The sequence below is a fragment of the Malurus melanocephalus genome, unplaced genomic scaffold (assembly GCF_030028575.1).
Source record: "Malurus melanocephalus ecotype Western Australia unplaced genomic scaffold, MMel_1.1 scaffold_6, whole genome shotgun sequence".
Classification (NCBI taxonomy): domain Eukaryota; kingdom Metazoa; phylum Chordata; class Aves; order Passeriformes; family Maluridae; genus Malurus; species Malurus melanocephalus.
The window spans coordinates 6,804,256-6,831,527 of NW_026623238.1; the positions used below are offsets into that span (position 1 = coordinate 6,804,256).

Genomic DNA, 27,272 nt, shown 5'->3' on the forward strand with positions numbered 1-27,272 from the left:
CCAGTGAAAAGACAGATGGGATTCATGTCATCTGTCCTTAAATATTCAAAAGTTTGAAAATTACTTTTAGTACACCTAGACCTGCAGCTCATTAGAAGAAAAAGGCAAATTCAGATGGAAAGTATTTACCTTAGATATGCAGGACAGAATAAAGCTAGGTTAGATTTCACTTTTTTTTAATTTTCACTTTTTATGCAAGAAGTTTTTGCTGCCAGTAACTTTGTCCCTTTGCAACAAAGAAGCCAAATACCAAACCTGACTTCTTGTGATGGAAAAAGTTGGTCGACATCCCTGACTTGTAATACATAGCTTAAATGTATTTAACCCCCAGAGTAAAGGTCAGTTTTGTACACTGAACCTTTTATTTTTTTGTCCTTTTGTGCACAACAAAATGGTAATTAGGTTTTAATGAAAAGCATTAGACTGATTACAATTAACATAATCACTCTTGTCAGTTCATGTCCTCATGCTCTACATGCTGAGCTGAATGAGCAAGACAGGGCACTTTAAAAAGCATTCAAACATTTTGCAAAATTCAGTCAATTATATTTCTTTTTCACTTTTGCAAGATTCAGTCAATTATATTTCTTTTTAACTAAAGTATCTCTAATTACATTTACAATCAACAGTAAGTAATTAATAGGTGATATTTTCTGATCTACCTCACACTGTCCTTTCACAGCACCTCTTTTTTAGGCAGATGCAGGTACGACATTCTAGAGTGCAAGGTATAGAGACTAATTAGCACATTCACAGCACAGTGAAACAAATTCTCCAGCTGAAAATTAGCACTTTACTGTTTTGTGTTTAAGTTGCTCATTTGACCTGACRCTCTCAAATCTATGTCCTTTGTATGATCCCAAAAACGGCTGTTCACAGATGCAGACACATCCTAATTGCATAATCCAACACAGAACCAGCATTAGTGAAGGTTTTCAAATTCTGCACAATTCTGAACCTGAAATTTACTTCTTCAATTGTAACAGATAAATGAAATACTCATAATAGATGCAAACGTTGAAAATCCTTCACATGACACAAAGCCAGAAACTGTCACCAATTACCTTCACAGAACTTGTAACAAAATGTCTACATCTTTTGCAATTGCCGAAAGAAAACGTTTGAGCAAATCAGAAATATWTTTTTTTTATATTGAAGTTACAAACTACTTAAGTACTGAAATGTCATTATTATGTGCAGCTTTGCTATAAACTGTCCTACAGTTTGAACACATACTTTACATCTTTTGAATACTAAAGCATGTAAAGATCCCCACTTAGCCATAGATTAATTTCTTTAAATCCTTTACAGATCAAGGCCACTGCTCATTGCCTCAAGAAGACCAAACTAAACTCTGATTTTTAAATTAAATAACTATTTAATGTATTCCTTAAATCTTATTTTTTACTCCTTACAATTAAAAAATTAATAACACATTCCACTTGTCAAGAGAGTGAATGAAACTATTTTCCCTATACTTGAGCATTCAGCTCTTCATCATTAATTCCGATTAATTCCAGCAAGACATAATCTGCACTTGCCAGCATGACCACTCAGTGCATTCATCAGATATTATACTAGGATGGGAAGATCASTTATTCTCACTTAAAGCATTAAATTGTCTTCTACTTACTATTAGTACCACAGAACGTTAAGGCATGTGCTGGTAAACCGAACTGTTTAAATATTTCGGTCCTTTCAAAATCTGTGCATAAAATTACTTTCATATAATATAACCTTAAATGTTTTTGCTTATGATAACAGGAAAAAAAAAAACACTTATATTTCCACAAATGTAAAACTTATCTTTAAACAAAAAAAAAAAAAAAAAAAAAAAAAGTCAGCACATTACATAACAGACTGGTGAGAAGTTTTAGAAACATTCATTCTGCTCTTGGTCTTTAATTAATTTTACATACTCTTAACTACATATTTTAGGGCTGACAAAAGAGTGCTTTGGAGGAGGCAGGTACAGCACTCAGAAAAATCCAGAAAAATTAGGTAAATTGGAAAATGCAAAATGCATTATTTCAAGGCTAGGTAACCCCCCAAGTTTCCATCTCTATGCAAATAATAAGGCCTGAAAACTAATTAGAACCTTGTACTTCTGAATTACATCATCTATGGAGAATAATACTTCTACTCTCACACATTTTAATAATTAATAATTTTCCTGTGTCTTTATCAGAAATACACTTACATTATAAGGATGTAATGACTGAATCAAAGACAATGATAATCTCCAGCAATCCTASCCCCAGTCTTTAAGTCAAAATAACATAGAAAAACTCCACATACTCAGTTTTAAAATATTGATCACTTCTACAATATTAATCACAACTTCTCTATATTCASAGAGAAACTCTCACTTTATATTCAAACATCAATTTGATTAATTTATTAGTAAATTAAATTATTTAATAGTTTRCATATAGTAAAGTGTAAGGTGTGTTTTATTCTTTAGCTTTATCATACAAAGAGTGTTTAATATGATAAAAATGACGATTCAGGCAGCCAATGTGCTGAGAAGAAAAAAATCAACCAACCCAAATTAAAAACATGAAATAATACATTATTAGATAGCATATTCCCCGGTGGGAATATTTAAAACTTTTGGTGCAGAAGAAAAGCTCTGTATGTACAGGCCTATTTTGACTTGTTAAATAATGCAAATTAGATAATGCTAGGTATGTGGTTGCTCTAGAAAACAACCCTAAAACATTTAAAAAAACTAAAACTTCCCCCTAGTTGTAGATATTTGCATAAATATATAACACAATTAAAAYAATATTATGTCTTTTCTTCTAAAGGCTGAGGGAGTTGCAAACTGAGAAAATTAATAAGTTGAGGAATAATATATATAATTTTGAGAAGAAAAATATTTACATACTTGAAAATTGAATGGAGAAGCCTGATTTGCTGATGAAGAAATCACTGTCAAACTGTAATGTTAATGAGTTGAAAGTGCTGTGAATATCCTCTGGAAGAGCTGAGCCACTCCACTCTTTGAGAAGTATGCTGCTCTCAACAGGCCCATCCCATACCTTCAAGATGTCATGAGCAACCTCAGTATCAAAAACAATAAAATGCAGACTGCAAAGAGAAAGTAAAAGCACTGTGCATTACTTGGTAAAACCATTCCCAAACTGTAGTTTTCAGATGTTGTTTAGGACTGAAGAAGAGCTGRTCGTCCTGTAGAGTTATTAATATTTCCTGTTGAACAAGCTGATCTTATAAGAGAGATGCAATTCTGTTTTATAAATAATTGAATGACAGAAAATGCCATTACAGTGCATAAGTCCTCAAGCCTTAACTTATAAGTCTATAAATTAACTTATTTTAATGATCAATATTTTAAGTTATACAAACCATGATTTCATCAAAGATTTTCTCTTTTTATTCAAATGAGGACAGAAAGAAAACTGTTCTGCTTGAATTATATGCAACTGAAAAAAGCAGTAGCTACTGGACAGTAGAACACACAGCACAAGTTCTGTCATGACAGCCTTTCCTTTCTTATACAAAAAAAAAGAAAAATATAATATATTGACTTTTTGCTGAAATTCATAAAATATAAAACTGTATTATAATACAATAATCTGTATTTATCTGCAGGTGAAGAATTATATTTATAAAGTTGTTCAGGAATGTTAGTCAAAATGTGCATTGTCTTCAAGTYCTGTTTGCATACACTCTTAACACTGAAGAAATCCAACAGGTAAATATCAAAATGGCCTTTTGTTTTGTATCAAATAGTTGTGTGTTGACATTTCGTCATCTCATTATTCATTAACTGGAAATCCTTAAATTGAAAATTGTTATTTAAACAAAAATGATGCATTGAAATAACCCATGATGGAGTAAATTCAATATTTGGCTTAGTGAAACAGGATTACAAAAAAAAAAAAAAAAAAAGGGGGAGGGAACTTCCCACTGAACAACTTGTCATTTAGTTACATTGTTTTGTCTATAAGCCCCGTTTAAATCAGAATATTCTGTGATTACATTCATCTTCCAGAGCAACACATACTGAAGRCCTACTTCCTAAGAGGTGCCTGGCCACCACCTAATGATAGGAAGTTGGGAATAAATATTTTGCTTTCCTCTGCTTCCATGCATGGATGACCTTTGCTTTTGTTTTATTTAACTAACTTTATTTTGACTCACAAGGGTCTTTCYTCATGTTATTTTCTCCTCGCCCCGCCCTGCCAAGGAGGGCAATGATTGGTGGGCATGTGGTGTCCAGGCAATGTCAAACCACCACAGACTTTTTCAGTTCACCCCCCAGTGAGGGTCTCAAAATAACACCAGTTTGTATCAAGGTGCTATAGCCATGGCAGTAAATAAGTGTCAAGCTCCTGAGTTTGTTGGTTTCACTGCTTAGTTTTTATTTTGCTGAATTTGGGAATATGTTCATTCAAATACTGGGTCTGTGCTTCGCCCTGGCATTGATGGCCTTGCTGTGCTGGCAGAGCTATTTTGTGCAGAGGATGAGGGAACRCAATGTTCTTTTCCTACCTGTGATTCATGGGAATTGTTTTCTTATGCAGGTTCCTGAGGTTCTTGCTCACATTTATGATAACTTTTTAATACTACTAATGAACACAATAACAATATTCTGGGGTTTGTGAAATCTAATGCTGGCCTGGTGTAAAAGACAAATTCTGGGTGACACAATAGTCAAATGTGCCTTGAATGTTGGTTATCTTGTCCCATATCATGGGACTTTACACCTGAACAGGCAAGCAACCCTGGAAAACTGATATGACACCTGACAGAAGGGTACATTGACTATCCCAGTGAAAACCAACAGCTTACGTAGAAAAATATGACAATGACAAAAAATTTATAAAATACTTAAGTCAAACATAAATATTGAAATTAAGCATGTACCTTATTGTCTTTCCTGGATCTGCTTCAATAATCCAAGTGCAATGAAGATTGTTGTCATACGGTGCTGGGTAACCAGGTGACAAAATGCGCCCTGATGTAGCAGCATGAATTCGACCACCACACTCAGCTGCAAAATAAGGATTACATTTATCTCTAAAGAGACCATAATAATTTGCACCTACATTTTCTGTCCATTCCACATCRTTGTGTTTCTAAAAAGTTAACAGAATGATCTAATTCTTCTGAATAGTACACACACGTACAAACCAGGGTATGTACATATGTTAAAAATTAACACAATGATCTCACTCCTACCTTGTTATAAAGACCTACCATGTTATATACTTCTGTGATTATGTTACTTAACTGACCAGAGTATTTCAGTAGGTACTGAGACTACAAAAGCACAATTTCACCATCAGCAAGACACCAAAAATGTTTCAGAAATATGCCATCTAACATGCTTGGCTTTTCTAACAATGAATGAATTCAAACTTTGCAGCGCTGAATTTTAKAATTAAAATAGCTTTCTGTTTTGCTGTAACGTCAAAATGCTTTTAGCTTAATGTTTTCAAGTTAGTTCTATATAACTTCACATTTAATTACATCAAAAAGCGGTAGCTATTGCCTAGCAATTTCCTTTGGTATTTAAAAATTTAAGTGCCATATGCTTGCAAAGCAAGAGAGTAAATCAGAAAGCTATGATTTGATAGTATGTGGTGCCTGTTTTAAAACACTTTTATTATCAATGCTATTTTTGTGGGGAGATCAACCAACATCCATAATCAAATGATTCTTATGTTGCTTGCTTAGAGCATCATGCTGTTGTCTGGCCAGTGTAAAGATACACCCTRATGAAATGGAACTGTGTAACAGTCACACACCACTGAACTAAAAAGGATCAGTGTTTCTTCACATAAGTGATGTACTTGAATTTCTACTTCATTTATAATGTTGCCTTACAAGTAGTGTTATTAAAAAATACTATCATGGGGATACATTCAAGCACAGCTGTACAGCAAGCATAGCAAGACAGAGATGATGAAAGAACCCTGGCAGTTGGACCAAAGAATCTATCAGCAACACTCCTAACAAATACTAATCTTTATACATTCCAGCAACTCACTGCTCACAACCAAGTTGYTACTGTGAAGGAAAATTACTGTGGAGGAAATAAGGTTACTGATTTACTTATTTGCCTTGCTGGTTTGATCACTCAAAACACTACATAGTATTCACAGAACCACAGCAGGATGCAGCTTTAGTACCAAATTTATTCAAATATAACCCTTGTCTAGGATTTTGATTAATTTCCATTATACAAGAAAGTTTGGAATTCAATAATCACTGTGATAGATAACTACAGATAAGAAATTACTCAAACAGTACTGTATTTACCAAAGAATTCAGTTTAACTCAGTGAAACCAAAATCTAAACTCAAACTAATTGACATTTTGGTTTAAAATTCTGAAAAGGCTCATTTAGGAACAGAATACATCATAAAATTTGGGATGATGGATTATGGGTTTTTTTTGTTTTTTTTTTTTAACTCATTTTAGGAGTAGATCAAAAGTAAAATTTCAGAAATGATTATAAAAATAATTAAAAAACTTTATTTGACAATATGCAGAAATGAGCACACTGTAAAATCACCACCTCAAAGAATATACTATAAAAACAACTATACTGTAACTAACAGAAGTGACTAAACATTTCTGTAAACTTCTATGCAGAAATTACAAGAATTCATTGGCTTTCTTCATTAAGGCTTAGAACACAGAAAAAATGAGAACGAATGCTAAGACCAATATAACATTGTACCACTGAAAATTACTAACTGTAGAATGTGTGGAATATGCCTGTGTACAGGCTTGATATTTTTTGTGAATAAGACTGAATTATAGTAAAGACAACAAAGAATATGAATGTCATTGAAGAGAAGGSCAAATATTAAATGCTGAGGTAGAAAATAGCAAAAATAATACATCTCCACAAACAGGAGGATATTAAGTTTCTAACAAAGAAAGTGATGCTTGGAAGTTCATGAAAACTTCAGAAAAAGGAAGAAAAAWTTTCTTTAGATTTTCTTGATTCTGGGTTCCCTAGCTTCCCCCAGGTAGACTGGAATATACAGGATTTTTTTTTCTTTTATTATTACTTTATTATTATTATTTCAATTGCTATATGGTTGATATTTTAATATCCCACATATAGACAGAAGCAAAATCATCATCCAAAGAAAAATAAATAGGTAGGCAGCTGGATTTATTCACCTAATAGACTTGAAACCAACAAGTATTTTAGAGTTGATTTAATTCTTAGTTGGTAGTGAACACAAGCATAAAAATTTTTTTTAGAAAATGACCTTAGAGAAATTACTTCATTTAAATTACATGGGGAAATAGGCAAAGGTAAGACTAATTATTGGTCTTCTCTACAAAAGGGCAAACTTAGAGGAAAAGGAAGCTAACCAATTAAAATGAAGAGCTTGAGGACTYGAATGCATAAAGAACCTGGAAAAGTCTTTAAATCAAAACTGGATAGCTGTTTTGACCTCTCAAACTTACAGATAAAATTCTAGAATCAAGTGGGGGAAATAACCTCTACTAAGACAGCAGAAATACCATTCACTGATGGCACTTACTCTCTGGGTAAGCTGAATGTTTGAAAGGGATTACTCTCTGGGTAAGCTGAAKGCTGGAAAGGAAGACAGCTTGCTCTTTTGTACACTGCAGGTCTGTGAATATGTTCAGCAGAAAGTAGGTTCTGGAATGGAGAACGCAGTACCCCAAGTGGAAGAAACAATCAAAGATGCTGTAGGTGAGGTGTGTGCTGAAAGCAATGGGTGACCTGCCAGCAGCAGGCAGCAGAGGTRAAAACTAAGCATCAGAAGACACACAGAAGGAGACTCGTGGGAACTCCATGTGAAAGTTAACTCAGGAAGTCACTGGCAATTGCTGGACAGGAAAGCAAAACTAGAGGATGTAAACTGCCTAGTAAAGGTACAATGGCAAAGTTTTAGGCACTTGAAGATGTGATATCTAAAGAAAAGGTCTACCTCAAAGCTCTGACAGATGGGGTATCTTAATACGGCAACAAGGACYCCAGAGCACACAGATAAAATAATCTGCCACTGTGGAATGAAAACTAGAAACTAAGTTCATAGGGATGAGATGCTCAAATAATTTCTGATGAAAATTATGAGGGGAAAAAAAGCCCCCACCTTTACTTGCTGCATGATATATCACATAAGACCATTGTCACAATCCATATTACCTATGCAAGTAGGCAAAGGTTTGTCCCAAACTCTTCGATCTCCACTTAAGCAGGTCATAATACTACTACCATGCATGGTATAGCCAGGATTACAGCTGTATAAAATGACAGTGTCTATAAAATGTCCTTCATCTCGTATCTTGTAGCCATAATTTGGTATGCCAGGATCTTCACACTTTACTAGATCAAAACCTGTGAACAGAAACAGGAAAAGAAGAAAAAAAGACATGGAGATTTAAAATATCAAATAAAATAAAAAGGCAACAAATATGATCCTGATGCAAACTATATTCTCAAGATTCAATRACATTAGATGTATTCACAGTGACCAAAGACAACTTGTATATATTTTGAGTAAATCAGAAGCTGACAGACTAGGAACTACTTATTAATGTGATATTTGATTTCCTGATAGCTTATTCAAAAAAGCATCTCATCTATACTATTATAAAATAGATTAATGTGAATTTTTTTTAATGTATATCACTTCCATGTTTCACTCTTTTTTATTCAGTGGAAAGGAAATATTGATCCTGGTTTTGGTACTAAATAGCAGCTTCACCTCCTCCCGTAATCTCCATAACAAAGTCAAGAGACCATAATAGTAACTCAGGAAGCATGTGCAAAGGCTATTTCATCCATCCTAGTGTSGAGATAGTATGGCTTCAGTTTCCTCTCAGCTGAAAGGAAGAATTATTACCACACTCATTTTCAATTAGCATTCCCCTTTTTGGCCTATTAACATGCTGATTAGGATAAACACCTCCATCTGTAATGCATGGAATGGGAAGATCTGCTCTGAGCAGCTACAACTCTTTCCACATTTTACGTGTTACTCTCTTCATTTTCTTCATATAGCATTGCTAAAATGTAAAGATGCATTCTGKATTTCTCCTTTTGCCTTCAGTTCCTGTTCTTGGAATAATATAAAGAGCAGCTCCAAATTCATCTTTCTCAACTCCTAATTCTTCTTTATTGTGGATTTATCTTTATTACTGCCATGTCCCCAAACCAAAGAAGTAATTCTGACTCTACCAATATGTTCCATTTTGCTGTCATTATTTTACTGAGCAGCTTAATTAAGTGGTTCTAAATCAGGCTGTTCATCTTCAGTTTTCAGTGCATTCTCTACAAGAGGTTGCTCAGGGAAGCTGTGGATGCCCCTTCCCCGCATGTGTTCAAGGCCAGGCTGGATGGGTCTTTGAACAAGCTCTTCTAGTGGAAGGTGTCCTTGCCCATGTGGAAGGCCCCAAAAACTTTGCTAGATGAGACTTTTAAAAAGGCTTACAGTTGCTCATTGTTCATGTACTCTGAATTAGATGCACAGTAGAAATATTAACAAGATAGAGGTCAAAATAATTAAAAAAAACCTTTACAGGCAACTTTAGAAAATCAGAGAACTTCGGAAAAAGTTTTAGAGCAGCATTCAGTCAACATGAAACACTTCTCAAATATTAACTTGGCCCATTCAACATAGCAAACTCCAAGTCCGATCAATTTTAATTTTCTCAAAACGTTACTTAAAATCCTGAGAAGATGGAATTAGAAGAAGGAGAAAAAGACAGAAAAGACAGAAAAAAACAAACATAGCTATCACTCCTGGTTCCAGTAGTGTTCAGCTGATAAAAATTCCAAAAGGAGGCAGGGTCAAATGTGCTTGCCTTGGGTCTTGCTTCAAGCATTCTTTGCCTTTTCTTGTGCCCTTCCTCAGGTGGGATTTGCAGTCATTTGGCCATTCAGGAGCTGGGTTAGGGGCTCCAGGGGTGGGTGTGGAGCATTGCCTYGGGTGTGCCAGGGATCATCGGCAGCCACTGCAGGGCTGGGATACAGGCTGGGGGAGGGATGGGCTGTAAGGGGCAGTTCATTACCTCACCAGAACAACACCAGACCTGCCCCTTGCCCCACACATGYACCTCAAATGTTTCAAGCYAGCAATCCTTCCAGGATCTCACATTATGGAAAGGGATTGGAACTAGATGATCTTTAAGGTCTCTTTGAACCCAAACCATTCTAAGATGCTGTGAGGTCCTTCACGAAGTAATAAAYAACATATCTATAGACAACCTTTAATTGTTTTACAAATACACAAGCTAGAGTTGGTAACATATTCTTCTTGTTGCCTTTCTCCTGAAACTGAGACCAATCACAGCTGAAAAAAACTGTAAGGAGACTAAGGAGCTTTTCTTCCTGTAGAGATGCTAAAGATACACACCAACTGACTCCTCTGAAAACACAAAATACTTCTGCCTTCTTTGTTCATTAACTGGGCACAAAGGTCAATATTTACCTGCTGTAACTGAGGATTCTGAAAATGAGAAAGCTAAGTTTAAACTAGCCTAGGCTACATCAATTGGCAGTAGAAAAAGATACATTTCTAGAAAACAATCTACCCCTTACTTCGACAGATGTTTGTTCAGATCAGTCAGCTCAATCAGTTTTTGCAGGCATTTATTTTCTGCCTTTATTTTAAACTGAACCCAGCTTCTTTCTTTATATAGTAGGCCAGAACTGAATGCTATTCCATCACATAGATACTGCATCTCTCTCTGTGCTGATATCTAAACAAATATCAAGCCCCAGAAACAATAAGAATAGTCTGACCACAGTCACGCCCTCTTAAATTCAGTTATCCCTTAWAAGTGCATGGCTGTTTACAAGTCACTTTCTGGAAATTCAGCTGTTTACCATATTATGCCTGAGAAAAATAATATTGGAAATTACTTTGGGAAAGTTCTAGGTGGAAGAAGGCAAGATAGAGGCATGTTAGCATTTGCTCTAACATTTTGCCAGTCTAATCACTTCCCCATRCTCATACTAATGCCCTGACAATGCATAGTTTCCTAGCAGAGGTGTAGGCATTATGTCAGATGGAATACCTATGATCACACACACTAAAAGTATTATAGACATTTATCACTTTTCCCTTGCCAAAAGATTGTTTCCATGTGCATATTTGCACATCCCAGCAACTTCTTTCTGTTGACCATACAAGAAGGAAAAAAAAAAAAAAAAAACAAAAGGTAAACATGCTCAGTTTCTAGAAAAAGGGGTAGCCATAATTTTAACTGGCTCCCAGTAATAATGTCACATCTATAGAGTTTTCTGTCATTTAGAGTTAGTAGTATCTTATGAAGTATGATTAATCTCATCCTAAGGAAGAAAAAAGAAGTTCAGATGAGCTGAACTTCAGAAGATATAGCCATATTTCATTATTTTAATCTTCTTATTAAACATACAGAGACATTTATGTAAAACCCTGAAAATGTAAGTYGTTTGATAGATATTTTAGCATGACATTTTAATGCTGATTTGACAGCATGAGCTAGTGTAACGTTATTTCTTTGCCACTGCTTTTAGACACYTTCCCCTTCTTTATTAGGTGCATCATTTGGTTAGCAAATACAGTGGCATGTGATTGACATATGACACCTTCCTAATTAAAGAATCTACTTGTGTCTCATGRAAAAAAGTTTCCATAAACTACATAYATAATTTTTATATATKGATATATATTTTATATATTTATACATCTACATATCTGCATTTCTATCTATTTATATGTAGTTAGATATATAGGTAAAGAGATTGAATCTCCAATATCTTGTAACACATAAAGAAGAAAGGATTGTCAGGGAGCRGTAGTATATTTTATAAGACCAACAGCCAAATTTGGGTGAAATGCAACAAACTTTTGGACACAGCAGCCCTCCTAGTCTGCTATACAGCCATCTTCCCTAAAGATATCAAAACTGGGATAAAAATATTGTTATTACTTGCTATAATTTAATGTATTCCAGTTAGCATTCAGTTTTACACAAGGTATAAACATACATGATATATGTGAGGAATTAYAGAGATCATGCCACAAGCTTTAGAAGTTTGAGAGAAGCCTACAACAGCTTGCTTGCACTTTGTCTATTGCTTTGCAACAGGGCTGAAGAACACAGAAGATATTTCTGTTTTTATTTTGTCTTATTAATAGCTCACACCATTACTGCAAGTCACTTATAAGTACTCACTAACATAAAGGTATTTCACCTGCTTTGCTTTGTAGATTGCTACACATTCTCCAACTTTTTTTTTTTTTTTTTTGCCTGTGAACAAACTTTTTAATCTGTCTGTCCCAATGTGGATTGACTACTTCTTCAAGAGCCTCACACTCTACAGATACTCACTGCACTGCATTTTTTAATCTGTAAACAAAGTACCTCTGAAAGTTATAAATAGGAAAACACAACTTTGTTAAATACACTCTGAGTACACAGTGCTAMATACAGGAATTTCTCAGCCTGTACCTGCTTCAAAGGGCACGAAGTCAKTTCCAGGAATATATTGCTTTTTTAAATCTTATTTTTGACACTCTGTGTGAGCCCTTGTATCAACAGGAGAGTTAAGATTTTCTACCAGTCCATTATTAATKCAAATCAAATATTTGTTTGCATAAAGTATTAGATAAATGACTGTAGAGAACATAACAAGTCACTGTGATAAGTCCCAGAATTTAATTTCCTATTTCACACACAACAGATTAAAAAATAATATGTAAATAAAAATATCTAACTGGAAGCAAAATATAGGAACTAAATTTAAATATCTTTGAGACACTAAACCCTTCAATATTTGCTAGTTTATTGAGATTATTCAGACATATCTATTAAAAGACCACCTTGACTTGAATTTCTAGGCATAGATAATTCAGGAAAAGTACAGTGCTACTCTCAATTTTTATGTTTGTTTGCACGATATTACAGCTGGAGGAAAAAAAACTAAAAGAGATACAAACATTCAGTGTGGCAAAATAAAGAGTATTATTACTTTTTATATTTCAAGAATATTCCCTGCAAGAATTCCTAAAAAAACTAATTTCTGGCCTTTATGCCAGATTTTTTAAATGGCACATTGAATACATRTAAGAATGGCAGTACATAATTTGCAGCCACAAGACCACTTATATTTCTCCACCAGAAGACTATCATTGTTTATCAGCAGGCCGWTTAGAACTGGGGTATTTCACATGCATGTAGGTGCTGTTCATCATGTACAAACACAGCAGTATCYCACCCTGTGCTCTCCTTTCCCAATTTCTTTCTCTTCCTTTCATACATAAAAAATTGAACTTTTCATTCCCTTTTCCCTCATACGCTTGTGCATCTGGAKTAATTTGTCATAAAGGACCATATTKTTKTGAAATATCATTGTAGAAATGTTACAACAGAACTTCAGTGTTAAGGTAGAGGCTATGACCTTTTGCTACAGGAAAATATGGTCATGAGTTCCACACAATTTACAGTACTTGGGTTTACCTGACATTGCAACAAGGCAGTATCAGAGAAATTCTGCCAAGCTTCTTACTGCTGAGAAAGATTATTGTATTGGCAAATTGCTGCCAATTATCTCATTCTTGAGTTCCATTATAGGATTCTCAGAACAATGAATTGATAGAAGCCTGTTAAATTAAAACCAAAACAGCCAGAATACATGTTGATGATTGGCTGCAGCCTCCTGGCRCTATCCAGTGTGATTTATTCTGTCACATTTGATGTAAATAATCAGGAATGTAGAAATACCAGTTGTCAGGGTAACAATTATTGACATGTCTGTAAATATATGTARACTATTAATTACAACTTCTTTCAACTCAGTTTAATTATGATGRGCACTGTGGTACTCGCTACATTAGCAAGCAGTAAAAGCAAATCTGGGCAGTGAAACTATAAAGCAGAGGACATGATATCTACACTACCTGCACTCAAGTGTTTTTTACCTTAGACTAGGTTTTGTGCCATTAGTGGGTGAAATATGCTACGTGCACCCATGAAGCACAGCTTTCAGTTCAGCTTCAAGTTTGTCCCTCCAAAGCCTGTCATCAATACAAAGAAGCCAGTGTTCATTTTGTCTCTAAGGGAATTTTYAGGGATTCTGTATTGCACAGTGTACTTACAACAGAAACTGACAACACCCTGAGATACCTGCAAAAGTCCCCTTCACTCATTTCGAAAGGAAGAACACAGTTTACTTACTATATRTGTGTGCATTTACACTGCATGTAAACCTACAGTGGCTATATGAAAAATAGGTAATCTAAACCAAGTAATTTCCTACTAGAAGTCCTAAGGTATTTTGAAACCATCATTCTCCAAAAGAGAGGCACATGAAADCATAAGCACCTAAAAGGCACCTTACCAACCTTTAGATACTTGGTYTCTAATATGAAACTCTAACCTTGAGTTCAACACTAAGATTTGTATGAATGGACAAAAGCAAAAAAAAACACTCTGAACTGTCAGCTAGGTACTCATCCAAATTTTGCTTCCTACACAAAAGTATGCTGATGCTTGTTATAGTATGACTGATTTAGTAGAACATATAAGCATACTGTTATTAAGGACCAGAATATAATCCAAGAAATCAGGCTGCAGGGCTTTATTCCTTACTTTTTTTTTTTTCTTTCTGGCTCAGAAAACCCTGTTAATGTTTTGCAAAAAATATACTATGGCAATTAAAACATCCTCATGGAGATGAAAGATAACAGTTTTAAAGAAAGGGAAATACTTGAAGCGACAATAAAATAAATGTAACATCACAGCCCTTAATACTGTGGTCCCATGGTGCAAATTTGTTCAACTGCTTTTGACAGTTTAGTTTTATTTACAGCTCTGTTGAATTCATTCTTGTTTGTCAATGCGATTCTGACTATGCCAAGCCATATAWAAAACTGCCATAAAATCACAAAATGTTTATAAGTTTTTTTTCTGTATACTCTAGTTAATTTTACAGGAATTCAATCTTGTGTTTATGCCAGATTCAGGTTAGATTGCACTGCTGGGCACCCTGATGCTGCACCAGTTCATTTTTAAGGATCATGGAACCTTGGCCTCAGAGATGATCCAAGGACACTGTAATCACCAAATGAGAATTTCTTCTTGTAAATTCAAAAGCATGAACCTGGGTTGAACTTCTGTGAACTCTAATACTTTGTAGTAAGAACTCTGAATAGAAAGCCTCCGAAAAAAAACTGTAAAGTAATTTTAAAAGAAAAGCCAGCTGGGTTATTTTCAAAACTTTAGATGTCTAATTTAAACATGAACAGGCCCTGAAAACATAAAATCTACAGCATGCAGGTAAAGATCAACATTATCAATTATCTTGGCTGGATAAATAAGTTTATACTTTATAAAATTTCCTGTTAATATTACTTTTTATTACAGATGGGGAAATACAACAAAAATACCATTAATTGCTAAGAAAATTTCACCAAACAAACCAKGAGGGGTTACTTATTTTGAATGTAAAAAAGCAGCTCATATATTAAGCATATATTAGGCACCAATGGGATGCCAAACACACTTGAATAATTTCCAATAATTATATTACTTATGATACCATAAGTATAGACTGAGTGGGCTCTGCTCATGCCCATTGTGAAAAGGCATTGTCTTTTCTAATTGCCATGGAAATCAGAACTCACAAATAGTATATAATCGATCTGCAGTTTCTGAAAGTGATGCAATAAAAGATTTTGGGATGACTTAAAAAAAAAGAAGGACAGGTACCTATACAAATCCTATTTGAGTACATACATGGAAATATTAAAATCTGTTTTATTATAAAACAAACATAATGTGAACACATTGGAAACATCAGTAACTCTTCTAGAGTTGCCTAGATCTTAAGTCATTTAAGCTCATAAATGTAACCTATATGTTTAAGACAGAATCTTTTTGAACTATCAAAGAGTAATTCAAAGTATAAAATGGTGCTTAAGTTAATGTTCAGAGTATATAATGGATTTCTAAATGCCTGTAAATGTCAACAAATGCTCATTCTGCAGTTGTTGCATCCAAAACATCCAAAACATAATCTATTTAATTAAATCAGTGCAATTCAAAATAATAGTCCTTGGCATTCTCATTCTATCTAGGAACCATTTGTGTGCAACTRTGTCCTGAAACCTACAGCTGTAGGATAAAGAATGCACTGGAAAAATGGCTAATTACAAAATCTCTGCGTAATTAGAATGATAGAAAAATCTATAGAAAGAAAGTATCTGGATAATGTGGCTATAGTGAGGTATGAGAAACTGCTGTTTTGTATCCATTGGAAACTGAGATGTACACTTTTAATTTCTCAAAAACCTTGTAACCATTGGCAATTAATTTTTTTTTTTTAATTTTGGCAATTAATATGGATGAGACAGTTATTCTATGGATAATACTTTCTAACATCTTAACATGGGCAACATATACAAAAACAACATAAACATACAAAATACGTAAAATAGAGATGTTAGGACGTTGCCAGTACAAATCTTTTGAACATAAAATGAAAAAGAATTCTGTTCTGTAATTTTTTCCTGTTAAAAATATATTACTAAGAGTGATGAGGTCTTTCCCCACCAATTTYAAACCAGGTTCTGTGTGTCCATGTATCCTATTAAAAAATTTTGTTCTCCAGTTTTCAGYTACAGCATCCATGTATATAAATAAAAAAATTGTAAATTTAAGAAGCAAGTTAAATATGTGTAGACAGGCAGCAGAAGACATTTATTGTAAGAAAATACATAAATAAAATYTCTTGAAATAGATGGATATGCTAATATATGTGCCTGCAGCAAGATGACTGCTGTGCCTATACAGAAAGCATTCAAGTCAGCTTTACAATCAGCAAGCAAGTGAATAATTAATTTTAATTTATACTCAATATGAAAAACGGGGATCAAAGGTGAAATTCCAAGTGAGTTTAAAAACTCTAACTTTAAGTATCTGTGGAAAGACATCTTCAGGATCTCCATGTCTAAATCCTCTTTCATAATCAGTGGGGAAATGACTGATACAGCCAGTCCTTAAAAATATTCTGTAGGTAGCTTGTGAGAAGAGACTAATCTTATCCCTTTTTGGGCAGAACAAAAAAACATGAACAYACTCATTTTTCCTGTGTTGTTTAGTACAAGATGCTTTAACTTCGAGCATACCAAATGCTTCAGTGTTTGCAAATTCATTCATTTCCTCACAGACTTTTCTAAAACACTTACCTGTAGAGGAATAAAGTCACCACGAAAGCAAAGGATGGATTAAAAATGGATAAAGCATTGTATAAGCCTTCAAAAAACATTATGGCACAGACAGAACTGAAAGTTAAAAGAACCCTTTCATCTCCAACTGTGTTGATTCCTGCACACACTGACAGGTGAAGCACATGCACACATCACTTGTTATTCTGAATGGTGGTATTTTGCCCAGAAATTCTGAAAATCAATTTCTGAATACAYTGTGCTGGACAGCTAAATAATAAGAAACACATAATTTTTTTGTTTACCTTTCATCATCCTATTTCCAAGCAACTTCTTTTTTTTAGAAAGTTTATGGAAGCAGAAAGAATAGAAATAAATAGGTTTACAGCATTCATCTTTAACTATCTTTGCTCCAAATAGTCTTCTTTTTACATGCATCCCTAATTCTGCCCATATATCACGTATGCATAGTTTTGGCAGGATAATTTTAATACGCGTTAACTTTTGAAAGAATAATCTTAATTTTATTCTGAAATAATTTTCTTACTATTTTAAATGATTAGAAAAGTTAGAAACATAGTTTGGCTGACTGAAAAAAAAATCTGTTTTCAATTTATTGTTAATCTTTAATAATCATAAAAAAATAGGCTTGAGGATATCAAGCTTAATTTGCTCAAATGGAAACAGTTACCTAATAAGGTAATGGGAAAAAGTTACACTGTTACATCTAAACTGTTAAAATCTTAACAGTAATTCTAGATTTTTTCCCTGATTTTTTCATATTCTTAGAAAGGGAAAAAAATCAGTTTGAAGAAAGTTAAGATCAAACTTTGATCTCAGGGGCACCCACAAATTATTTGAAGTGTCTAACATTAYATACTATATTATATATTATGCATTATACTTGATATAGTATATCCATTACAATATACAAGATTGTACTTCTGTATAAGAGTATTAGAAGTATGGAACAGAATAATATATTCACATTTGTGTAGTTTGGATTTTATAACTAGGCTTTTATATTTAACACTCTCATAAATGAAACAGCAAATCAACAGTGACACCCCCAAAATATCTTACATTTGAATTGAAGCAAGAAGGAGCTTGCAAGGATTACTCCATCATCCAAGGTTTCTAAGYGCTGACAAGTACCTGATTTAAGGAACGGATTATCAGCCTCTCTTTCTCAACAGATAGGGCTGAATCCTAAATGGGAAATAATTTTTCATTCAACATGAGGCCAATGTAGGCWAGAAGGCCAGGGTTAAAAACAATGGATATTGGCAGTTCTGTTCAAGTGCTCTAAATTTTAAGACAGGAATTTTTGCTCATGGGAAAATTATGGTAATTATAGAACTGGGAAGAAATTAACAGTAACACTACTGTCTACTCATCTAAAACTTGGAAAAGAGGAAATGATTCACTGCAAATAAACAGGAGTCTTTTTGTGGGGAAAAAAAAAAAAAAAAAAAAAAAATTAAAAGAAAAAAAAAAAAAAAAAAAAAAAAAAAACCAAAACAAAAAAAAAACAAAAAAAACAGAGGAAATGAGCAAACTTTTGGAACAAATCCCAGCTAAAACTCACTAAATTCAGCTGCACATACATATAATGACAAAGTTTATAATGGTTTCATAGAAACAGATTCTTTTTAAAATATGAGAGAAAAAGTCTAGGTTGAAGTCTCAAAAAAGGTAAAGTTCTGTTGTTCAAACCACTGCATTGACAAATTCATGGAAAGTGTTCTCACTAAGGTCTCAGCAGGAATACTTCAAATATGACTACTTTTTTAATGTTAAAGCAATATAATATTCAGGCCATCACTCCTGAGATTATTAATTTATCTGCCTGCAAATTTCAATCACATTTCTAACTGYGATGAACACATCAGCAGATGAGAAAAAAATAGGCTTAAAAGGCCTACCTGAATTGACATCACTTAAAAATCTTATTTTCATACTCTAAAGATAGAATTTCAATATAAATATAGACACCATTAGTGATCTCTGCTAGGCCTCCCTTTTTTACCTGCAGAGCATAACTGTATTTCAAACTTTATAACAAGAGATTTTAAAAAGCAGCTCTTCTCTTGATAACAGATGTGAGTTGCAACACTGGGAAAACCCAGTGGTTTTAAGCAGGTAAGAATCTCTGAACCATACACAGAAAACAAATTAGCTTTTCCATATGTGTGATACCTCCCACATATCAAACCTAGTTTTTTTCCTAACTAAAAATGAGAAATAGTTAACATCTTCCTTCTTTCTAACCTCATGCCCAGAGGGATAATTCAGTGACTTAAAGATGACAATTTATGAAAATTTGGAAATGAAATACTTTTTCTTTTTAAATTTTCAGAGCACCTAAAACAATGATTAATTTTGTTTATGCATATTTGCATATTTACACATATTTTAATTCAAACAAAATCATGCTTTTCACTCCAAGGATTTTTTGAAGAACACAGTTTAATAATCATGGCCTATTCAGCCTGTACTCCTATGACAGCATGCCACTACTGTTCTATTTCTTGTGTTTTGTCCTTTTCTCAGTTTCATTTTCACACCCTTCACTTTACCAATGTAGTCTCAGTTCTCCACTCCATATGCTTTCTCTATTTGTCAGCCTGTCTGACAATCTTCCTCTCACATTTGCATCCTAGCCTTTTTTTGTCCCAAAAATCATCTCCCCATACACTGTGGTTCATTTCTTGCCTGCTGTACTCTTCCCAAGGTCTCTCTGGTTTGATACTGCAGCTTCACTTATTCCAAGCTCCTGACATAGTAACATGAGAGATGCCTATCTATTCCTTTCTATTTTTCCCTCCTCTCCAGGTCTGGCTTTAATGTCCCTCRTATTGCAACCAAACAGAACTATCCTCACTTTCTCAGGCTACCCACAAGACAGAAGGCAGTAAAAACAGACGGGGTGGGTTTATCACAGCTGGCAGGTAAGCCCCCACCCAGATGTTCTCTCCCACAGTGGGATCTGAAGAGAATCAGGAAGACAAAGGCAAGAAAATAAATCAGGCAAGACAGTTAGTAAGTGAAGAGAAAACAACAAGNAAAAAAAAAAAAAAAAAAAAAAAAAAAAAAAAAAAAAAAAAAAAAAAAAAAAAAAAAAAAAAAAAAAAAAAAAAAAAAAAAAAAAAAAAAAACAATAAAAAAAAGCCAAACATCCAAAAACCAAACAAGTGATGCAAACCCAACCACTTATCAAGAGCTGATGGATACCTAGTCAGACCTTTAGCAATGGCTACTTCACAAACACTTCCCCAAATTTTAATTGTTAAGCATGACATTACATGGTATGAAATGCATCATAATTCAGTTCAGGTCATTTGTGTCACCTCCCAACTTCTTGCCCACCCTGAGCCTACCTGCTGGAATGTCAGAGCAAGTAASAGAGAAGGCCCTGACCTGTGAAGCACTGCTCAGCACTAGCTGAAGAATCACACAATCATGGAATTATTAATGTTGGAAAAGACCTCAAAGATAATAGGTCCAACCTTAGACCAAATATCACAATGTCAATTAAACACAGATATAAGTGCCAAGTCCAGCTCTTTCCTGAACATTTCGAGAGCCGATGACTCCACCACCTCCCTGCACAGCCCCTTCCAATTGTAAAAACTGTTATAAGAGCAATTATTATGTATTTATATGCAGCTTTGAGGATTTGTGGGAGACAGAAGTCTGTGTAAATGTTGAGTATTTTGGAAGCAGAAGACAACTTAATTTTCTGGGGGAGGAAGGAGGGAAAAGAGTATGATGTGAGCATTTTATTAATCTGGATATTATAATTCTTGTATACAAGTGAAATGAGTATTTCTAACAAACCTTTCTCTTGAAATTCATTAAACTTTTTTCTCAAGTTTGCAACTTTTACTTTCTTTTAGAAGAATTTTTCTGTGCATACAATACAGCTTACATTCATTTCAGGTCACGTAAGGGTACTGCTCTTAATAGGACCCATGAATATGTCACACAAGTATAGGTTAAAACATATTCATTTAATTATTTTTGTCTTTAGTATTTTTTTGTTTTGTCTTACATTTTTATTGCAGTGTGTGAAGGTTGTACTTGGMACACATCCTATACACAGACAAGCTATGGAAAGGAAACTGGAAGAGCTTTTTTTCATTACTGAATTGTTCTGCTGAAATGACATTACGCACCCTGAGGCAAAGCYACTATATTCCTGAATTTGAATTTGATCATTTGCTGGAATAGTCTGAGTCGGCAGTTTCAGAACATTGTTTTCACTGACATTCTAACAATTACTGTAGAATAGGAAATGAACTAAATTAAATTTAAGCTCATGATTCTCTTACATTTACTATTAAAAATGGTTACAACAGTTTATATAATTTTAGATCATTCTAATTCAGATTCACCTTCCATGCACTTTCATTGTCCCTTGAAAGAGATAGGGTTAAAGACTGATTACACCAYAGAACTTAAACTGAAAATTAGAACTAAATCTTTGGCAGCAACAGAATACCATGAATGCTAAACCAGTGCATCAAGTCTGAAAAATGTATTAAAAAATTTATTTCCTAAAACTGAAAAGTATATCTTGAGACCAATGAATAGAATATTTTAAAACTAACTATGCTAAATATAAAGGATTATAAATATAAATTAAAATATCAAACCTACATTTTAAAAAATGTATCCATGCGCAATCCTAAATCTGTGGCAAGCGCTGTGGAGTGGAGCACAGCTCAGGGGCCTGAACTGTTCTGAAAGAAATTAGAGTCACTCATAATTCTGTTTTCAGTGAAAAAAATGGATTAAAATTTGAGGATGCTACTATTAAATTATGATTTGTGCCTACACAACAGAGCTTCCAAAAAGACAAATTCAGAGTGAGATTTTTTCCAGCCTTCATCTGCATCTTAGCACAGAAGTACAGAAGAATATCTAATTCCACATAACAAGGAAGAGGAGGATACAAATAAAAAAAATAATTGTTGAGGAACTAACATGGGATCTCATTCTCAATCTACAGCTGCAAATCAGGGACAGGTGACAGGTCTTCAGAAATTTAAAATCTAGCTACAGAGTATACCACAAATTCCTGAATGATTTTCAGATTTTAAAAAGTCTGTAACTAGTTCTTTATGTTTCTGAAACACAGTCTGTTGAGAGGCAGAACATAATACTGAGCGACCCAGTGTAGCCAGTTCCTACAGAAAATGTCCGTCAGTATTTTAGGATGGATCCTTCCAGTGACTTACTACAATATATTCTRAGGTTTAGTCTGCAGGTAAGTGAAGCTTCTGCTTCTATTATTTACTGCACAGAACTGGGGAAACATGAAATTGCCATAGAGAACTAGATAAGCTGCTCCTCCAAAAGCTGTCTGGRTAAGGTCCAACAGTGACTTCAACTGCCAGTGCAAAGGACCCATTAAAATACCTCCAGTCTGAGGAGAGTCCAAAGAGCTATTCTACACAGTAGTATAAAGTTCCTTTCACATCATGAATACAGACATCCATCATCAGGCACCATGAAAAGAAATGAGCTTTAAGATTTCTAGCTGATATTGTGCATGGAAAGAGTGTTTTCTTCTTCATTGCTTGGGAACTTTGAGAAAACTGTGCAAGTGCACTGTGCAAATACAACGCTGAATGATCTGTGATAAGTCCATAAAGATCACACCGTAGCAGCACTAGMCAGTACTCAGAGGGTCACAAACATTTGTATATGACATTTTTGATAAACTGTGTGGGTACTGTTTTTTGGTTTTCCAAAWGTGAAGAAAAGTGAGACTATGCCCAAGGAAGGAGGATTAAACAGGAGCAAGGAAGCACTCATGACACAAGTCAGAGTAAGTTCARTGCATGATGAGTAAAAACAGCCACTGCTAAAATTTCTTGTGTCAAGACTGTGGTAGGGGAGCGGTTAGGCATGGCAGGGAGACTGCCTGTTTGTTATGCAGAAGCTGTACTGAATTGCTCCTTAGTTAAAGTTGCAGTCTGTTACTTTCACCAGACATCTGTGTTTTGCTTTTTCTGCCTGTCATTGTGTGGCATCAATAAGATTTCAGTTTATCTGAATGTCAATTAAACATTAAATGCCATTGACATGACAGCACAAAGCACTGGCATCTTTATACCAGAATGGCCAAATCTTGTAACTGAGCTGTGAACAGGAATAGCTGTGGGAATCCCTRTATCTAATGTTCTCWTCCCCACCAAAATTAGAGATCTCTCAGGGAGAAAAGCAGGAAAAAATATAAAACTGCAATTATGGAAGAATAATAGACATTTTCTAAAGGAAAAAAAAAATAGCTGTCACATGATTCAGTTGTGACTACAACAAGCAAACAATTAAATKTTTACATACAGATCACTACTGATGTCCTCTACTCAAAAGGAATTTAAGACATCTTAAAGGTCCTTTTCTTGTTCTTTGCATTTTACAAACACTTCCTATAATGGCTAAAATAAAAAATATATTGGAGATGGTGTTTGCTATTCTTGCAAGCTCTGTTTSAGAGGAGTAAGAAATAGTATCAGGGAAAACTTGAACCATTTTGGCTTCATTCTTGAGACTAAAATAATCCACTTTCTCATATAGAAATATATTCCTATGTCATTGGCATATCAAAGACATTTATGACGGAATAATCTATTGAAACCTGAGATCATTCTCAGGTAAAAAATTAGTCTCATCAAGTTTATGTCATCATTTCCTCAGCACTGAGATATAAATATTCACAGTCATTCCCTCTGACAGCAGTGTAGAGGTATTGAACAGAGGAACTTTATTCCTCTTAACACATTATAAGGAAACAACTTTATATAAACTTGTTTTACACAAAGTGGACAAATTTCCTTCTCTGTTCTTCATTTTTATTCTCCTATGGTATAGTCATATTCAGCTATTGCTCAAATTACTTTTTCACTGACTCTTACTCCATATATACTTACCCTACCAATTTGAAACTAAAACATTTTCCCTTTTTCTGAAGAAGCAGTTTCCTTAAATAAAAACATTATAATTTGAATTTTCACTCAACATATTTCTTAGTTTCTGAAAACAGTTAACTTGAGAAAGAGTATTGTGACAGATATTTTCATGGTCTTTTCTAGCAAAAACTATCTCTACCTATCAAGATAAACCTATTTCCTTGAAAGCATTTTGTAGTTATAGATCAAAGAATGACTTTAATTTCCAGCTTCCATTCAGTATTACCTAAAGCAATTTCTTCTATAGAAGATGTCACCAGAAATTTCATCAGATTTCATTTAAAAATTGAATCCTTTATAGATTTTCTTTCAATATCTGCTTATATTCTGATTTATACAATTTATACAAACATCTTGGATTCTGARTTAATAAAATTTGGCTTTACTATGTCAGTAATGAGATTCTGAAAACAGACATGGAAGTTTCTTTATCCACATTTCTGTTACCAYRGATCATTACYTTTTTCTTCTATTGTATTTTTARCATTTAACAAAATCTTCAGAATTCACATTATCAAAAAGGATGGAAAGGCAGATGCACAGAAATGAAATAGTAAACGTTCACACTAGTCTTTTTAGTAACACACTGCAATGYAACTTCTTAATTTCAACACCACTGATAGGATGTTTATTGATAGGTAAGAAAAGTCCTACAAAGACCAGATATTGAGGGCAATTGATGACACCTTAYGGGTTGCAAGAACTCAGCAATCAGACAGGAAGTAACCCAAATTAATTTAGYACTCTATTTATTAGACCATCACTTCTCCTATCTCTGTCTCATGATACTAATTATTCAATTTCATTCACTTCAGCAGATGTATTTCTCATTTTCTGCAGTGAGACCATATTTTAGCACCTTTTAATTTTTTTTCRTTTTAGTAATTTTAAAATATCTGGCATTATAGYTCAAACTGAAAGGTAAATAAATAAACAYCAAAGTAATCTTTCAGTTAATGCTACCTGTAAACTACAGCTTTATTAATCCAAAAAGGTAACTATAATTTTGTGTTTCATGTATTTACCAAGTACAAAATGGACACATTTGTTTAGTAACTGAATTGCAACTTCACCAARAACTACAAATCCATCAAATAATAGGCATAAATTTCTGGTATATCTAATCTCTAAGATATTACTAGGATGGGATTCTTTCAGAAAAAGAACGCAAGTCAGAACTGCAGCCAGTTTTCAAGGCATTGTAAAAGAATACCTCTACTGCATTTATTCATACATAAATGGAGAAAAGTCCCACACTGAAGGGTTTGGAAATAACAGTTACAGATGAAGGAAATCACCTGGTTAGATGGTCACTATATCAAAATTTATTATATTGAAACTGGCTTCCTGAAAACACATGCGAAAAGTAAGGAATTASTCTGGATTTACAACTGGGGACTGTCTCATGTGAGAGAAAGGAAGGAGGAGGAAAAGTCATTACGGATAAACTTTTCAASTTTTTTTGAATGGCTGCAAACATAGATACTTGGCAACAAAAATTTTAAAAAAAGTAAAATGTTAGGAAGACATAGGAAAATTRGTTTTGCCTCTCTACCCAGTTATTAAACTTACTGCTAGACTATGTCAAATTCTATCCATAGACTTCAGAAAATGTGGAAATACTTGGAAGAAYAGAAAATAGATATTCATCTAATCAAACAGGGAAAAAAACTCTTAAGACATTAATTATTATATTTTATACAAAAATAAATGGTGCAAGACAGCAAACCATTAGAATTTCAAAATAAAGTGAAATAAAATCAAGCAATAGTATGTAGAAATTATTCAGCATTCTGTACTGTCTTAGGGATGTCTTTTTATCCCATGCCATCTTTTCAGGGTTTGTTTGTTTTTGGGTTTTTTTTGGTTTTTGTTTTTTGTTTTTTGGGGGTTTTTTTGTGCCTGGAACAACCACTGCTTCCCTTCCCCAGGTCCCTGGATATTGCAGTAAGTTAATCACCCGCCCAAGATTTCCCATGAAAGTTGTGGTGGAGGGCAATGGGCAGTTCTCTCTCTTCTTCCATTGGAGGTTTGGGTTTCAGGACGCACCCTATGAGTGCTATCATGAGATACAGTTGTGATACCTATGGYTTATGWCAAAGTGACAAGGTGCCTATGAGGTCTATGACTGAAAACTTTCTATAAACTTTTTGATATATTCTCAATATACAATGTAATAGTTTTCAATATATCATCAATAGCCTTTTTTATATATTGTTATAAGTTTTTATATAGGGTATTAGCAACATAGACTGTATCAGCTGGATGTATCCAGCCAGCTGGATTAGTATGTAGACACATAAAATTACCAAGGGGCATAAATCAGAAAAAGTTCTGAAGAAGTAGACAGGCAGATGCTATAATAACAAGCAGTAGAGAGCACTAATGAGAACTTGGCAGAGGCACAGGACAGTCAGCAAAATAATGGAAAATGAAGACTTGGAGGACTAGAAAAAWACCATGAACACAACTGTGCATGCCCTGAAGACAAAGCTGAAAGGTCCACCATGATGAAGAGGATGGTATCTCATTAGAGAACCCCGTGATCACTGAATTGAGGATAACACATGCACACTTGCAAAACTATGATATCATCTATTTCTGTGCCCATATATGATGGTGGGCGTAATGACGATGATAATGTTACACCATGCTTMCTGTAYAAATATCTGCCGATTCTAAGAGAAGGTGGGTGGGTTAGGAGGAGAAATCCCCCTCACCTCCAGCGCTACACCAGTGCTGCAATAAACAAATACCTRCGCTATAGACACGGGTCTATGGGGTTTTATTTCTAGGCCTTTTTTGGGCATCAGTTGCCGCTTGGTTTTCACCCATTTTTTCCTCCCTTTCCCCTTCAGCACCATGACTGGAGGTTACTGGCTTGCTTTCCCTGTTTCTTGGGAGCCCAGAGCCAGTGTCTGCCGCACGGAGACCGGGATACACCCCATTCCCCGCCGGGGGATTGCCCTCTCCGCACAGCCCAGACTCAGGAACGTGCCATCACCGTGAGCCACCCAGGGAGCGATTTCCTGCCACAGCTGCGGATTTTCTGCCACCTCTTGCTCGCTGTCCGGGTGACCCAGCAGCTGCCGCCCCAGCCGCCGGTCCGAGG

At 34.5% G+C, this 27,272-nt stretch overlaps 1 protein-coding gene across 1 annotated transcript in view; it reads right to left on the reverse strand.

The window, feature by feature from the left end:
* The window catches only part of CSMD1 (CUB and Sushi multiple domains 1), a gene marked incomplete at its 5' end in the record, with an annotated part of 494,218 nt that overhangs the window by 155,259 nt on the left and 311,687 nt on the right, over window positions 1–27,272 (reverse strand). The window contains 3 exons of the mRNA XM_057371364.1: window positions 2,891–3,093; window positions 4,894–5,020; window positions 8,171–8,362. Of these exons, the coding sequence (XP_057227347.1) occupies window positions 2,891–3,093; window positions 4,894–5,020; window positions 8,171–8,362 (522 nt within the window). The remainder of the gene's footprint in view (window positions 1–2,890; window positions 3,094–4,893; window positions 5,021–8,170; window positions 8,363–27,272) is intronic.